The 17,723-nt window shown below is 37.1% G+C and overlaps 1 protein-coding gene across 2 annotated transcripts in view; it reads left to right on the top strand.

Annotated features, from left to right (window-relative positions):
* The first annotated feature begins 1,138 nt into the window (after window positions 1-1,138).
* The window catches only part of PEX7 (peroxisomal biogenesis factor 7), a 68,132-nt gene continuing 51,547 nt past the window's right edge, over window positions 1,139-17,723 (top strand). Inside the window, exons 1-5 of one of the 2 annotated variants that reach the window (XR_012919270.1) lie at window positions 1,139-1,373; window positions 2,895-2,952; window positions 3,861-4,011; window positions 16,076-16,153; window positions 16,725-16,833. Coding sequence is in view for 1 of the 2 variants with exons in the window: in XM_012739432.3 (XP_012594886.1) it covers window positions 1,244-1,373; window positions 2,895-2,952; window positions 3,861-4,011; window positions 16,076-16,153; window positions 16,725-16,833 (526 nt within the window). In the remaining variant the exon portion in view is untranslated. The remainder of the gene's footprint in view (window positions 1,374-2,894; window positions 2,953-3,860; window positions 4,012-16,075; window positions 16,154-16,724; window positions 16,834-17,723) is intronic. The other variant, XM_012739432.3, reaches the window with a different exon arrangement.

Genomic DNA, 17,723 nt, shown 5'->3' with positions numbered 1-17,723 from the left:
CTCTTTACTAGATTCTAATCTCTTGAGGCTGTGGAGCATATCTTACTGCTTTGAATCCCAAGTGCCTAGCACTGTGCTTGGTGTATAGTTAAGGTGATAATATGACTAGGTTTGTGCCTGTTGACCTGGCTTAATTATTATATTAACTACACCCTCTTCCACTTTCAAAAGTGTCTTGGTTTGGCAAATAAATTATATATGCTCATCCTCCACACAGTACATGCTTGGCAAATGTTTGAATGAATAAGCCTTAGTTTTCCTTAATTAGCCCTGGGGGAGCACTTATTACTATACAATATGTATAGCGATTTTTTAAAAAGGCCAGAGCATGGTGGCTCATGCCTGTAATCCCAGCACTTTGGGAGGTTGAAGTGGGAGCATCACTTGAAGCCAGGAGTTCAAAACCAGCCTCGGCAGCGTAGGAAGATCCCATCTTAAAAAAAAAAAAAAAAAAAAAAAATTAGCCAGGAGTCCCAGCTACTCGAGAGGCTGAGGCAAGAGGATCATTTGAGCGCCCCGGAGTTCCAGGCTGCAGTGAGATATGATGGCGTCACTTCACTCCAGCCTGGTCGACAGAGAAAGACTTCAAGCCTTAAAAAAAGACAAAGTTGCTTTAGTTGCTTATGATGATATCTTTTTTTCTTAGCTTCACTAGAACTAGCCAGCTCCCCTTTCCTCGTTTGGCAAGCGTGGGGAGTTGGTCTGGAAATGATGTCCCACCTTTTCCAGTTATAATGTGTAAGTAGACTAATAGCGCACACCCTTGCTTCTTAAGACCGCACTGACTCCACTGGCTTAGGTTAACATTTCTCCAAGTTACCTTGTGCAACACAGCACTGAGTTGGACTCGCTGCATGGATTCACAGTTTGCCATAACTTGTCTAATTTTGCAATCATCAGAAAAATTTCCTGATGCCAGTCTTTCAAAGCTAATAAAAACCAGGTGGTCCAGAAGAGGAGGCTGAGATGCAACAACAAAAGTCGTCAGAATTACCACTTAACCTAGCTCGCTTGCCTGTTGAGAAGTCAGTTTTGTTTTGCCCAAAACAAAAATGGCCTATTTCGGAGTCAATGCCCTTTCTCCCCTGGACCAATCAGGATCTACAGTTCGGGACATAGGCGCCTCACTTCCGCCTGGTCTTCCTGGGTATCTCTAACTTTTCTCTCGGAGTCGTGGTCACAGGCTTCTGACTTGGAACTGCTTCCGCGGCCAGGGCGGCGAGGCGCGGCGGCGGCGGGTGGGATGAGCACGGCGCGCGGTGGAGCGGCGCGGACGCTGCGGGTGCCGGGCCGCCACGGCTACGCCGCCGAGTTCTCCCCGTACCTGCCGGGCCGCCTGGCCTGCGCCGCCTCGCAGCACTACGGCATCGCGGGTGAGGCCGGGCCGGGCCGCGCCGCCGGGGCGGGGACGGGGGCCAGCCGAGCCTCAGCTTCTCTAGCTCTTGGGAAAGCACTTCCGAGAGCAGACGGTGCCGCTAGTCAACGCCAGGGGGAAGCAGAGGCACTGGCCGGCTGCGCTTTCCTCTGCCAAGCGTGGGAAGTTGGTGTGGAGATGGTGCCAATCATCTTTTCCATTCACTTGTGGGAGTAGCATGTGGATGTAGCCTAGTAGCCCATGTCCTTGTTCCTTGAGGCCCTATGGTCTCCACCGCCGCCTCTCTCTCTCTCAGACACACCCAGGTACATGCCCGCGTGGCCGGTCCGACCGGCGGAACAGCACTTGGAGGACGGTCTGCAGAGTCACTCCATGCCCTGCTAACTGGTCCAGGTGTATCCCACAGTCTGCATTCGAGCCCTGAGCCAAAACATGTGGGCTGTCCCTCGTAAGAAGGATGCTCCTGAGCAGACTTCTTAGAGTTTCCCCACGATGGCCGTCATGAAATGTGGTCATGAAATGTGTCAAGTTCTGTCCTCACCTTTTGTCGTCTCTTGGAGAATACATATATTTGCAAGCACTTGTTAGAGGTTCAAGTTAATTGTCTCTGGCGGTAGACTAGATGGAAAGGCATGGGTCCATTCTAGATTTTGCTTTCTTTTAATGCATATCCTAGCGATTTACACACTGAAGCAATATGCAACAAATCATTGCATGATGTCAGTGCTCTGTTGTATTTGGGCCTACAGCAGAAAAAAAAAACAATGTGATTTCTAAAACTTGGAGAGAAATACTTTCTGTATTTTCACCATTAGCACTTAGCGATTCCACATTCAGATTTACAGTACTTGCCCACCAGTTAGGTTGAAGACTCATGAGTCTGTAATGATACTTTGGTATTAAAAAAACAATCAGTCATGTTTAGATAGAATTTTCCCCTTGGTCTTTATAAAAATAAATATGACTTTTTAAAAACATTGATCTTTTAGTAAAATAATTCACCTTTTGTAGATAACTGATGCTAATACTGTTTTCAGCACTTCACTGTCAAGTATGTGGTAAATTCTAGGTATTTCCACATTCATATGTTTTAAAATTCTGTGTTAGATGTATTTTAGATTTATTTGGAGAGGCAAGGTGTTTTAGACGGAGCACAGTTCCTGGTGTCTGTGAGCTTGCAGTTTGTCATCTGTCAATAGGGGTGGTAACACCAACTTAGAAGGTTTGTGTCCCTGGTGACTAGCCCTAGCCGCAGAGTAGGCCTTTAAGTATCTCTACCCTCCGTTAGGTCTGTATGTGGATTTCAGTCATAGGTGAGATGGTAAGTTGAATATTTAATGATTGAAGCACAATATGGAAAAACAAAAACAGAGAACACAATCCTGATCATTTTGTATTCATGGTTCCAATAACTTTTGTGGTAGTAAAATCAGGTACTCAGTTCTTGATTCTACCTTGACCTTAGATGTTACCCTGGTAGGTTCAACTGCATGATTTTGATTTTTTTTTCTCTCTTTAGGCGGTGGAACCCTGCTAATCGTGGATCAAATTGAATCTGGGCTTAGGCTTTTTAGAAGGTAAAGTGTCTCTAATTATTAAACTTACATATATTCTGTTACTACTAAAGCCTTAATAGAATTAGGTTTTGACTTTTTGATGAATAAGTTGTTTTAATTTGCAATGTAAAAGGAACTTCAGCATTTGCATAGTTTAGAATTTATTTTTGCTATTAAGTTATGATTATACTACTTTTCTTTTAAAGCATACTTCTCAGTGTCTTCTCTTACTGTCTTTTCTAAAGCATACCTCTTAGTGTCCATTTATAAATTATAAAACTTAAAAGATGTGAACTGGTATAATATGTGATGTTGCCTCTCTTTGCTTTCTTCTTAATATAGTTTAGCTTTATACATGCAGGAGCTTATTATCCATTTTGTGAATTATCCAGCACCTGCTATCCTTTCCATCCATTCCTGTCTTGCCTGTGAGACTGTTGGTCTTATTAACACTCCCATCAGTGTTAGTCAAAGGTAGAGAAAATTCTATTAGAAAATAACTACCTGTTCATGGCTCAGGTGACAGATGTAAAAGACAAGTTGAAATTATTGTCCTAAATTGGTATTTTGAAGTACGTGCTGGCCCATCCTAAAAACCACAAAAAACAGTGAGCAGCCAGGTATGGCATCATGCCCTCTTGTAAATAGTTCCATTTTTGTCATTGGGAGGCCTAATATTAATCCAGGTGGGCAGTTTTCTACCTGTATGATATAAGCTGTTTGCTTAACCTTTCTGAATTTGTTTCTCTATATGTTAAGTGCCTGCTCTATTTATCTCCTATAGTTGTGAAGATTACACCAGATAATGTGTGTTAAAATGTGTGACAAACTATAAGAAAAAAACTCCATAACTGTAAAATTGTGATGGCTATTCTTTTTTGTTTAGCTGCCTATGTAAGTGCTTTTGTTTTTTTGTTTTCCTGGTGTAGCTTTGACTGGAATGATGGTTTATTTGATGTGACGTGGAGTGAGAACAATGAACATGTCCTTGTCACCGGTAGTGGTGATGGGTCACTGCAGCTCTGGGATACAGCCAAAGCTGCAGGGCCACTACAGGTCTATAAAGAACACACTCAGGAGGTAGGAGGGGAATCTTTCTGGGCTGACCATTTTTCTTTTTTAAGTTTGGTTGAAATCCATTTGGGGATGGACACGTGGAGAAATGTCTTCAGGGGACAAGTTTAAACTTTAGTGTTCCTTATACATATTAGATGTCATTTATTATTTGATTATTCAAACATAAAGTACCTCTTGGCCTAAGGAGCTAGGAAAGAAAAGAAAAGGTCAAGCTTCTCATTAGTCAGAAAAAAATGCCTCCAGTAGTGTGCTATGGCATCATTTCCTCTAGAAAGTCCCATCACTTTCTTCATGCTATAAGAATATGCCTGTCATGCAGTGCCTCAAGATAGACGTAGGTGGACTTTTCACAAAGACTTCACAAGATTGCCTTTAGGGCTTCAGTAAGATTCTTGAGGATTTGCAAAATATAATATATTGGAGCAAGAGCATTAAATACTGATTATGAGGTAGAGCTTACTGAAGGATTTTTATATCTAAATCTGATTCATGTGTCTAGATTTGGTGTGTATGTATAGTATAGAAAATAGTTTGGACTTTAGTCATACTAAAATATATATATTTTTTTTAATGAACATGATGGTAAAGACATTCTTGTTTGGTATTTTACCTTAAATGTTTTAAAATTTTCCTCAAGGTAGCAGTAGATTCTTCAAATGAAAACTTGGAAATTTACTTTTATTTTTTTATTTTTTGAGACAGAATCTTGCTTTGTTGCCCAGGCGAGAGTGAGTGCCATGGCGTCAGCCTAGCTCCCAGCAACCTCAAACTCCTGGGCTCAAACAATCCTGCTGCCTCAGCTTCCCGCATAGCTGGGATTACAGGCATGTGCCACCATGCCTGGCTAATTTTTCCTATATATAGTATTTGGCCAATTAATTTCTTTCTATTTATAGTATAGACGGGTCTCGCCCTTGCTCAGGCTAGTTTTTGAACTCCTGACCTCGAGCAATCCGCCCGCCTTGGCCTCCCAGAATGCTAGGATTACAGGTGTGAGCCACCGCGCCCGGCCACAAATTTACTTTTAAATTTGTATCTACTGCAGTGCCTGGCCCATAGAAGGCCCTCAGTAAATGCTTATTAGATGCAAGAATATTAGTCTTTTGTAATAAAAGATTAGTTATATGAGAAGTCCAGACTTTTTATAGCTACAGCTATTAACAATCAAGATTTCTAAGATTAGAAGTGAGATAATGAAAAATTTTAATTCTCATTTTATTGTGATTGCTCTTTGAATAAATGTCGTTGTAAATTACCATGTTTTCAGAGAATCTGTGAATACTAAGATAACTTTAGTAAAGGAGGAACTTTAGTTTCAGGTTGTTCAATGCAAGAATGTTAAAAATTCAGACATTTTTGTGGTACTTCATGATTTTTGACATTTTTTATACTACTTATATAATAATAATTATTATTATAATAATTAATAATTATAACTAACTTAATGGTTTTCTTTATTTTTTTAAAAATATTTTTTTTAGAGAAGTTTTTCCCCTTAAATATTTGGTGCCTTTTATTGCTTATCTATATAAATTCTAGGGCAGTAACTAACATCATATAATAATATATTAATATCTAGTTAAGTTAAATGGGATATATTGATTTAATGTTTTTCTTTAAGTCAACTTTAAATTGTTACTTCATTTATCCTCAAACAGTAAGATTCATGAAACCATGAGATTAATGGCTACTTAGAATGTACATTTTGAATCTGCATGTTAAAATAAATACCTAATAAATAAAATAAGTGTATGTGCCAGTTGAAACCATCTCTTGTACAACCAGTGGTGTAAGTACTGCTCTCTGGGAAATACTGCTCTAGTGTCTCTGACAGATGGTCACTTAGTCTTCATCTCAGTGAGAGTGAATTTCACTATCTCACAAGATAACGTATTTGAGTTTTAGATTGCTCTAATAATTAGAAAATTGCTTTTCTTAAGCTCGAATCTACCTTCTATAGCAACCAGCTGTTGTTCTAATGCTTTTCTCTGCAGTGGTGAGACTAAGTCCAGTCCTTTTTTTCCAGGAGAATCCTTGAAAATAGCCATCATATCCTATTCAGTCTTCCCTCTTCCACACTGTGCACCTGTCATTTCTTCAGCCTGTCTTCAGATTACGTGGTCTCTACATCTTTCACGCACCTGGAAACCCTCTTTTGATAACTCTTCTGTTTTTCAATGTCCCTTTTAATGTAGTATACCTAATTTATTCCAGAAATAATATGATCAGTGCTGAACTTTGTAAGATTTTGCCACCATAAACTTGAGCAGCTACCTCTAATAAGGTTACCTAAAATGGCTTTACATTGTCCTCAGCCATGTTGTGGTGTTAGGTTACTTTGTGTCCACTAGTTAAGCACTTAGATCTTTGGTGTTTGAACTGCTGTTAACCCAGGTTTACTTCATTTTATAATTCTGCAACTAGTTTTTTAAACTGAAGACTCATTATGGGTTTTTTTTCTTTATTTGTTTGCAGACTATTATTCTAGATTTTCCTTTCTCGTTTTCTTTTCAAGTGCTACTGTTGGTAAGCATTTATATTAGTTAGGATGCCTTGGATGTTAGTGTAATAGAAAACCCAACTAAAAGTGGCTTCAGTAATCAGTTTATCATGTCACATATTTTACTTGGTTATGTGAAATAACAAATGAAAATAACCTTTTTTGGTATTTGTTAAAGCATCACCCTCACTTCGTGGCATCAATTTCTTTATTTTTTTCGAGACAGTCTCACTTTGTTGCCCAGGCTAACGTGAGTGCCGTGGCGTCAGCCTAGCTCACAGCAACCTCGAACTCCTGGGCTCAAGCGATCCTACTGCCTCAGCCTCCCGAGTAGCTGGGACTACAGGCATGTGCCACCATGCCCGGCTAATTTTTTCTATATATATTAGTTGGCCAATGCATTTCTTTGTATTTATAGTAGAGACAGGGTCTCGTTCTTGCTCAGGCTTGTTTTGAACTCCTGACTTTGAGCAATCCGCCTGCCTCGGCCTCCCAGAGTGCTAAGATTACAGGCGTGAGCCACCGCGCCCGGCCCTTGGCACCAATTTCTGTCTTGGTCTGTTTGGGCTGCTATAACAAAGTAGCATAGACTGGTGGCTTATAAACAATAGAAATTTATTTCTCACATTTCTGGAGGCTGGAAGTCCAAGATCAGGGTACCAAGTGTTTCTTATACTTTAAGAAACACTTAAAAAGATTTAAGGTCAAATGAGAGTTTTGAGGAGCTAATAAATATTTGTTGAATAAATTAATAAGTGAATGAACATGGCCAATTTCTATGTTTTTTCACCAGTATGTTCAGAGAAGCTATATCATGACATAGAATAGAAAATAATTGGTCATTTTCTCCCATGAAAGAGAGTATACAATTAGAATACACTGCATGGTTCCAGTTGACCTTGGGTTTGAATTCAGCTTTGTCACTTACACCTGCCGTGAGACCTTGAATAAGTTATTTATTTTTCCTAAACCTTAGTTTTTTCATTTGCAAACTGAGGGTATGTCATAGGGTTGTTGTAAGTGCTTGGACCAGAGCCGACACTGAAAAAATATGAGCTATTTATATTATATTGTTCTTATTATAATAGGGTTAGAAAAACATAAAACAGGGTAGAATTCCTCTAGTTACCCATTTTACCCTTTGATCACTATGTGAGAAATGTCCAACAATCAATTTTCAGATTGTCAGATGAAGCAAAAAAGAGAAATCCAACATTTAGATATATTTTAGGCCTTGAGGAATGAAGGTCTCGGTGAAATGAAAAGACATAAAAACATGGTTATTATCTCTGTGCATGGCTGCTAAACTTAGCATCAAAGCAGGAATCAGAGTCTTCTCTATGTTGTTCAACTGGTGTCTGCAGGGGCCATTATGTCTTTCGAGCCCCATAAAATGCCATTGGCTTAGCCCATAGCCGAATATATAATAGAAAGGGGAGAATATAAACATTTTTAAAAATTCAGTGAAAAGGAGAAAAAAAAGAGAGGGTGAGTTGAGAATTTTGTTTCTCTACTTTGTGACTTACAACTCTGTGCTACTAACAGTGAGTTATAGTGACTTTAAAGATGACATAGAATCAATTTAATATTTCAGTTTCTAATTTTTAGTTTATTCACAATTTTTAAAAATAGTTAAAATTTGTTCTTATTTTTCAAATAGCAAGGCTTATCAATGCTGAATTTTTAATAAGATATTTGATCTGTTAAAGTTTTTGAGCATTGCTTATAAAAACTTATTTTTTGAATTAAGTAGGCAGCTATTAGTATCTTGTTGGGGAGAAAATGTATTTAATTACATATTTTATAGTAAAGATGTGCCATATGGTTAAAATCTTGTTTAATTTACAAAATGAATCAATTGTTTACATTTTGATAATGATAGAAGCTGAGAAGTCTGTAATGATGGGTACCAATAAAAAATATTAATGCAGAATGACAACCAGTCTTGCATGTAACACCAGTGTGAGACTTCAGAAATGCATTTATTTTTAAAACTCCACAACAGATTTGTCAACTAAAGGAATTATTTTGTCTTTCATTTTTTTTTAAAGTGAGGAAACAATTGGACTTTATATATTTCCTTTTGCATATTTAGTCATGCTCATTCATTTTTATTATAATTTAAAATAGCAGTTTAAAGCTTTCCCTCCTAAAAATTGTGATTGTAGAAAAAAATAGTTTATAATTAGGTGTCAGTTGAATCAATTCTTTATTTTTGGATTTATCTGCCAATAAGATGTAGTATTTGTCATCACTTTTCAATCCTATGTTTTCAAAGCATTGACTTTGGGTCAGTTGTGGTGGCTCACACCTGTAATCCTAGCACTTTGGGAGGCTAAGGTGGGAGGATAACCTGAGCTCAGAAGTTCAAGACCAGCCTGAGAAAGAGTAAGACCCCATCTCTACAAAAAATAGAAAAATTAGCCAGGCATAATGGTGTGTACCTGTAGTCCCAGCTACTTGGGAAGCTGAGGCAGGAGGATCACTTGAGCCCAGGAGTTTGAGGTTGCCGTGAGCTAGGCTGATGCCATGGCAGTCTATCGAGACTCTGTATCCAAAAAAAAAAAAAAAAAATTTAAAAAGTGTGCAAATGCTTGTCTTAACTCAGTGGCTCTTAAACTTTACAACACATTAGCATCACCTTGGGAGCTTTTAAAAATCTTCACGCCCAGGTCACGATGTCTGGGGGATGTAGCTAGGCATCAATATTATTCAAAGATTCCCAGATAATTCCAATGTGCAACAGTATTTGGAAGCCACTCTCTTTTCTTAATAAGCATTTGGTTCTAATGACCTTGATATCTGTACTATGTAATATTTTTTGAAATATAGATTTAAAAAATATTTAATAAAAGGAGTGATTTGATTGACCTTGCAAAGTCATTATTCACAGTCCATTTATCTAACCCTCAAAGATTTCAAAAATTTTTTAAAGAAGGGAAAATATACTTTTACGTAGATGGAAACTGTAATAGAATGTGTTCAGATAGAGAAGAACTTTGAAGCACAACTACTGCTACTATATCTGTAGTTTCTCTTGTATACTCAGTGTAGGAGTTGCCACTATGCCTGTCTCCAAAGTGAGTTAGTGAGTGAATTGTAGCTAGAAATTAGAACCTCTTACCTCCTATTATAGAATCTATTAGGAAAGATATGTAGGAGAATTATGCAATCTTATTTGATAATTTTAAATTATATGAAACTAGAAATTATTTCTAGTTTTGCTGCAAGCTAATATGAAGGGAAATTAGTGGCGGAGCTGTTTAAATATATGTAAAATTTATATTTTTATGTAAACAGATGAATACAAGCATATATATTTAAATATATTTATATTACATATGTTTTATATATATAAATTCTACAAAGAAACAATGAAAAAATAATTTAAAAACTAATAAAAATGATTGCCTTTAAAGGGGGTGGGGAAAAAAGTAAGGGAGAGAAAACAAGGATGGAAATAAGATTTCTCCAAATATAACTTATAGTTTTGACCTTGGAACCATTGAATTCTATAATTAAACTTCATAAGTTAATTCAGAAAGAAAAAGTAATCTCTAAAAATTAAAAACAACAAAAACAAATTAGTGGCCTGTCAAATTGGTGCCATAATGAGATACTCAAAATAATTATTTCAAGTGGCTTTAAAAACATAGTAATTAGCCAGGCATGCAGTGGCTCAGCCTGTAATCCCAGCACTTTGGGAGGCCAAAGCAGGAGGAGTGCTTGAGGCAGAGTTCAAGACCAGCCTGGGCAATGTAGTGAGACCTCATCTCTACAAAAGATTAAAAAAAAATTAGCTGGACATATAGTCCTAGCTACTGGGGAGTTGGGGGCTGGGGGTTGAGGCAGGAGTTTGAGGTTGCAGTGAGCTATGATTACACCACTGCACTCTGTATCCAGGGTGACAGAGCAGCGAGACTGTCTCAAAGAAGCAAAATGAGAATAATGAATTGAAACAACACACACACAAACATATATTTTCACTCTGTACATGGAACTGTGATGATTAGAAAATAAAACGGTAAAGATTCAAGGCATTGATTCTGCCTTTCCTGTATGTATTTTATTATGGAGTAATCAAACAGTTGATAAGGAAAATTATTTATAACAGAATTATAGCTAATAAATGCAGAAGGAGTAACAGAATTCAGTAGCCCCTAATGAAATAATGACTCTTGGCAAGGATCATCTGCGGATGCTAAAACCATTAATTTAAAATTGAAACTTTTTCTTAACAATCATAGGACTGCTAAAAGTGGGTCAACCAAAAATTATATGCCTCCTAATACAATAGGAAGCTAAAAAAAATTGAATAGAATCTCATTAAGCCTCCCGATCTAACTTCCAATTTAAAGGAAATAGGAATGGTAGAAGAAAAAGTTAAATACCACCATGAGAAAACAATTAGCCTAATCCAGAATGTGGGACATTCTATAGGACCAATAGTTTAGTTTCTTCAGTAAATGGATGTAATGGAAAAGGGGGCAGGAAAAACAGATTTGGGGAGGATGAAGATTGTCTTAGATTAGAAGAGACTTAAGAGCCATAACACCTAAATATAATATGTGGGTCTTGCTTGAATACCAGTTCAAATAAACCAACTGTAAAAAGACATTTTTGTGACAATCAGGGAAATATGAGTATGGACTGAATATTAGATGTTATTAAGTAGCTGTTGTTTATCTTGTTAGGGGTAAAAATGGCCTTGTGCTTCTATGAAAAAGACTAACCTTTCTTATCTGCTGAAGTATTTATGAGTGCAATGGTCTGACGTTAAAATACTCCAGCAGTCAGTCATTCAGTCAATAATGGGACAGATTAAATAAGAAGGGCAAAATGCTGATAATTATAAAAGGTGTGTAATGGGTGCCTGGGGATTTATTACACTATTCTTTCTACTTTTATGCATGTTTCAAAATTTCCATAATGAAAAAAATTTTGAAAATTTTAAGTTTCACCTTAAAAAGAAATATGTAGCCCTTTCTAATCGCTCTGTAATTAAAAGTCACTGTCCCTTTCCTTTGTATTGATATAAGTAGAATTCTGGACATAGTTTTTATTTGACAATTTTTAATTAAATAGACCAACTTAAAAAGGGCAATACTTTACAGTAGATTAAAAATGAGCTCTTTGGGAATTGGTTCCGGTAATAAAATCTGTCCTCTCAAACTGTGGTTTTGATAAGGTTCAGATTTCATAAAGCAGCATAAAACATTGTTCAGTGGGGTTTTTTTTTTTCTTTTTCCATTTCCCCAATTAATTTTCTTCACCACTGCCAGGAGTAATTTTATAAGATAGGTCTTTAGAGGACCCTGCTTTTAAAGCATAAAGGCAGGTACTGCATATCTCTCTTCCTTTTTTTATTTAACTTGACTATTTGTCGTGTCCACTGTTTGAGTGGGAGTGGAGGAGGAAATTGGGAATAGGGAAGGGAAGGAAGGGTACACTAATATGAGATGTGCTTTCCATTCAGATTCGTTTTTCTGTCCCTTCATGCATTCCAAAAACTTTTATTAACTCTACTGTGTGCAATAGTACTATACTAGACCTAGCTGGAAAAATGAACATATCAGGCATGTTCTTGCCCTTCTGATGTCCTTGCACTCTCTCAGGAGAGAGATTTAGGATGCTGGTGATCCAGTTTATAATGTGATAAGTGTTGTGAATGTATAAAATGCTCCAAGAGGGGAGAGTCTTGCCTGGGGAAGGGGCAAGGAGGCCATCCTTGAGTCTACAGGGAGAGTCAGAATGAACTATTCAGATGGAGAGGCCAGAGTAGTAATGTCAGAGGTATAGGGAAGAACACACTTGAAGGGTAAGGATAGAGCCTGTGGGCCTAGAGCAGTCAATGTTTGGCCATTGTGCTAAGATCAGTGGAAAGACATTGCAGATTTTTAAAAAAATCTGTGAAATATTTCATACATATAAAATATACAAAGATACAAAAATGATGTATTGAACACTTACATGTTTACCATCTAGCTTAAGAAATGAAACATTACCTGGTACCATTGGAAGTCCTGTGGTTACTCCTTTCCATTCCTAGCCTTCCTTTCCCTCCTTTTTTCCTTCCCCCCTTCTTCTCAGGAGTAACCACTATTCTGAATTTTCTATTCATATATTTTTAAATTGTATTTCTATTTATGCGGCATATGTATGCATCCCTAAATCATGCATAGTTTTGCACAGTTTTGACTGTTGGGTAATAAGAATCAACATGGAGGAATCTCACATAGTGTTGAGTGAAGATAGTTAAGTTGCAGGAGCCACATGGTATGAAACCGTTGAAAGGCTTTGTGCAGAGGAGTGACATTTAATGTGTATTTTATACAGATTATTTTTTATGCAGTGTGGATAATGGATTGGAAGTGAATAAGAGTGGAGGGGGAGAGCAGTTAGAAGGATGTTATAATCTAAGTGGCAGCTTATGGTTGATGGTTGTAACCTCTTAAGGGAAATTATACACAGACTCTTTGCCATGGCCTTTTAGGGTCTTATCCCTCCTAACTCTTGACTTTGCTGTTCCTCAGACATGGCCAGCTTGGTTACTGTTTCAGGGTCTTTCCCTGTTCTCTCTGACGTGTACCTATCCTCTCAGACCTGCAGAGTTCACTCTTACTGCACTCAAGTCTCTGCTCAGAAAGGTCTTCCCCGACCATTCTATTGAAAAGTGACCTTCCCTTGTCATTGTTTTCTAGTCTCCTTTCTCTGCTTTATTTTTCTTTGTATTTCTTTTTAATCACAACCTGGAATTACACATTTATTTATAGCTTGTCTTCCTCTGCTAAAATATAAGATCCATGGGGGCTCGTCTTGTCTAACATTGTAACCTCCTGCTCCCCAATGCCTTTTTTATAGTGAATGCTTACTATTTGTTGAGTAGCCAGGTGAATTGAGTTGAGGTTGACATAATGAAATCTAGTCTTCTCTTTTCAGCTGTCTCCAAAACATCTCTCTGGCTGTGTCCTTTTTTCAGAGCTTTAGGTTGATGCCCAGACCCTGTTCATACTAGACATTTGATCTTGGCTGTCTTACTGTCACCTTAAACTTAGTATATGTAAAATTATACATTATCTCCCTTCCTCCAGTCTTCCACTTTTTTAAACGCCACCATCACTAACAATCCTCAGGCACAAAACTTTGCGTTATCTTGTAGTGGTCAGTAGCCCTGATCCCTAGGGTGCTTGCTGTATGGCCCCGTTTATGTCGTTAGGGGAGTTCTTGGTTACTGTTTCACCTCTGCTTTCTGCCTGTTGACATTTTAGCCAGCCCTCAAGGTCCTGCTTGGATCTTTCTTTTCTGGACATCAGAGCAGGCCAGATTTGGTCCTAGCCCACAAGTTATAATTTGCCAACCCCTGCTCTAGGTTGTCCTAAAGAGTCAAATATAACAATAGCAAACCTTTATTGAATTCTCTGTGTGCTAGATATGGTCATAACCACTTAATGTATTTTATCTCAATTTCTTTGAAGTAAATACTATGCCAAGGCCCAGAGAGGTTTCTGATCTGGCTATAAATTAATAATTAGCTTAGCATTGATTATTTTGGCTCCTTAGATACCATCTTGCTTTATAGAAAAATAGATCTTAAAAATCCTTATTTTATATATATATATATACATTTTATTTTATATACATATATATATGGCCTGCTATTTGATTTGTAAGTAAAGTTTTATTGGAACACAATCATGCCCATTTATTAACTGTTGACTATGACTCCTTTTGTGTGCTACAAGGGCTTAGTTTAGTAGCTGTGACAGTGACTAAATGACCTATAATAGCCCCTTATAGAAGAACCTTTATTGAAGAAATTTATCATTTAGTATGATCCTTTGCAGGAAAAATTTAGAGGATAAAGTCAGACTCTTTAGCTTTCAAGATCTTCAGTGACTACTTCCAAACCTATCTTTTTCCATCCATAACTAACAGACGGCCGCAGCAGCTCTTTGGTATTTGCTGCCCCTTCCTCTTTACTTCTTTGCTGCTCTCTGTTGCTGGATTGTGGTTCCTTTAGTTTTCCAACTGCTCTTCTCTCTTTGTATGAATATGGCAGTCCCAGGGCCAGGACTGGGTGTGCGTGTGTGAGGCGCTTACCTTGGGTACACAACTTAAGGAACCCCCCCAAAAAAAACTTGGTATTCAAGATAAATAATCTGTTAATGCATTATTTTTTAAAACAAAAATTAATGCAAAAAAGTCCATGATGAACAAAATATTAATATTTATTTTATTTTGGTTTCTTCTTTTTTTGGAATCTTAATATAACATTAAAAATAAATAGGTCTGATTGACAAAAAAATTATATGTACTATAGAACATAGTGGTTTCTTTTAAGCCTACAGAACTGTAGTGTTTTGGTACAAGTTTACCTTGAGTAATGATTCCCACAATCAAATTAACATATCCATCACCTGATACGGTTACAATTTTTTATGTGTGAGATGAGAACATTTAATATCTACTCTTTTAGCAAATTCCAAGTATATGTTACATTATTACTAATCATAGTTACCATGCTGTATATTGGATTGCTAGAATTTATTCATATTAAAACTGAAAGTTTGTACCCTTTGACCAAAATCTCCCCCAGCCCCTGGCAACCATAATTCTACTCTGTTTCTCTAAGTTTAACTTTTTTAGATTACACATATAAGTGACAAAACATCAAAATTTTAAATAAAGACAAGACCAGTATTACTGATTTTTTTCCCTACAGGCTCCAACATAGCTCAGCATAGTCCTGGTCAGCAGAGAACAAGTAACCTGTGCGTAAGCTCCAGCAAACCCCAGACACTCACGCTTCCTACAGAGAGCAGGAGTTAGGGTTGTAAGATGGAGGCTAACCTGCTGCCTGATGACATTTAATGGCGTTCACCAAGGTCCATGTCAGGACACTCTCACAAGGGATAATTATGCTCATATTTTGTTGAACTTAGCTTGCAGTAGTGATCTGTGTATAATCTGTTGTATAAAATGACAGAATGAAAAATATTTCCATAAAGTTTTCAAATGATTCATTTGAAATTGTTCACTGAGAGCAGTGAAGCGTAAATTAGATTAGCCAGCATCGGATAACTAAAGCTGTTTACCAAGAGATCTGAAAGGATCACCTGGTTCCTGTAAGCTTTTTCTAAAGAAAGGCCAGATAGGAATATTAATTGAATTTTAGTGCTTTATGATAAACATTGACCCGGCAAGGTTTTTTTTTTTTAGATGACTAACTTTCTAATCTGCTTTGACATTTCTTCATGGTGCTGCAAACAGTGATTTGTTGGTAGGTTTAAAAATATGTAAAATTTGTTTTAGTGAAGAAGGTTTGGAAATATTCTGTAGAATCTATTAAAGCAGAATGGAGTCTTATCTGTAAGGAATGAGTCTGGAGGAATGCACAAGATCACCTCTCCATTTCTCAGATACCTTATTGAGATGAGTAGGGCTTTATTTGATGTATTTCACACAGTAAAATAGTTTTTCTAACTGGCTATGACTGTTATAAAGAGATAAAATATAATATTTAGCTTGATACTCATTTCCTTTCTAAACTCTTTAAAATATTTTTAGGTGTATAGTGTTGATTGGAGCCAAACCAGAGGTGAACAGCTTGTGGTATCTGGTTCATGGGATCAAACTGTCAAATTGGTATGTCAGCATTACTATATTTAAAAACAAGACAAATACTCCCTTCTCTAGAGCAGGGGTCCTCAAACTTTTTAAACAGGGGGTCAGTTCACTGTCCCTCAGACCATTGGAGGGCCGGACTATAGTTTAAAAAAAACTATGAACAAATTCCTATGCACACCACACATATCTTATTTTGAAGTAAAAAAACAAATGGGCAAAACATTGCATGTGTCCCGAGGGCCATAGTTTAAGGACGCCTGCTCTAGAGTTTCCACTGAATTTTTTTTTCTTTTCTAAAACATACTTCTGTAGCTTTACAATTGAACAGTTAATTTTCTTTTTGAAAAATATATTAAAACACTTATTAGGATTTAAAAATTTTTGATCTGGCTATAAATGAATAATTAGCTTAGTGTTGATTATTTTGGATCCTTAGATACCATCTTGCTTTATAGAAAAATAGATCTTAAAAATCCTTATTATATATGTATATATAAATATATAGTTTATTGATGTATATAGAGTATATATAAAAGCATATATTTGAATTTAGTTCTGTTAAGTAATTGATCTATTCATTTATTTGTAGTGGGATCCAACTGTTGGAAAATCTCTGTGCACCTTTAGAGGCCATGAAAGTGTCATTTATAGCACAATCTGGTCCCCCCACATCCCTGGTTGTTTTGCTTCAGCCTCAGGTAAATAATTCTATATTTACCAAAAGCCTTACTTGTAGTGAATGGTGGCCTTGTTTTCCCCATTAGGTGGCACTGTGTCCCCTACATTCCAAGAGAAAATGGGAGTATATTACTATTCTTTTGTGCTCTTGAGACAGTTTCATTCTTTACCAGCCTCTTGGCAAGAATTAGCTGGGTCCCAGATTACTGATTTTCAATGATTTGAACTCCTAAAAAATAACTCCTAGTTTCCTGGCAAGGACAAATTCACAGATAGTATCACTGGAGGTAGAAATTATGTTTGAAAGAAAAGATCTTGAGTTTTGTTTTAGAATACTGTTGAACCTATAAGACATACTTGTGGGCTTGCCAATGGGCAGATTGAGTTTGGAGTTGAGAAGTCTGGCCTTGTGAATAAAAATCATATCATTGGCTTATAATTGGAAGCCATTGCAGTAAATCAGAGCACCCAAGAAAGAAAGAAACCTGGAATAGAGCACTGGTTGGCACACTAGTACCCTCAGATCAAAATGACCCACTGACAGGTTTTGTAAATAAAGTTTTATTGGAACACAGTCACATCCATTCATTTAGATATTGTCTGTGGCTGCTTTCTTACCATAGTGGTGGAGTTGAGTAGTTGTGACAGAGACTGTATGGCCCTTTCCAGAAAATGTTTGCTGACTCCTTGTATAAAGCCTGGAGGGGAGATAAAGAAATAGGTCTTTTGCACAGTTGTTTAGGGAAGGAGAAAGACAATGGCTAGAGAATGCAGTATACTTCTAGTATTGTCTCATCGTTTAATTATTCACATTCCAAAGATAGGCAATAGGTAGAATAATTGTTCCTTTCTTGCTAATAAACTATATCAATGCCCTGAGTTGTTGAATCATGGTTAGTGGCTTCCATAG

Source organism: Microcebus murinus, chromosome 5, assembly GCF_040939455.1.
Source record: "Microcebus murinus isolate Inina chromosome 5, M.murinus_Inina_mat1.0, whole genome shotgun sequence".
NCBI classification, from domain to species: domain Eukaryota; kingdom Metazoa; phylum Chordata; class Mammalia; order Primates; family Cheirogaleidae; genus Microcebus; species Microcebus murinus.
Note: the sequence above shows the minus strand (reverse complement) of the source record. Positions and strands in the feature narration are given on the sequence as shown.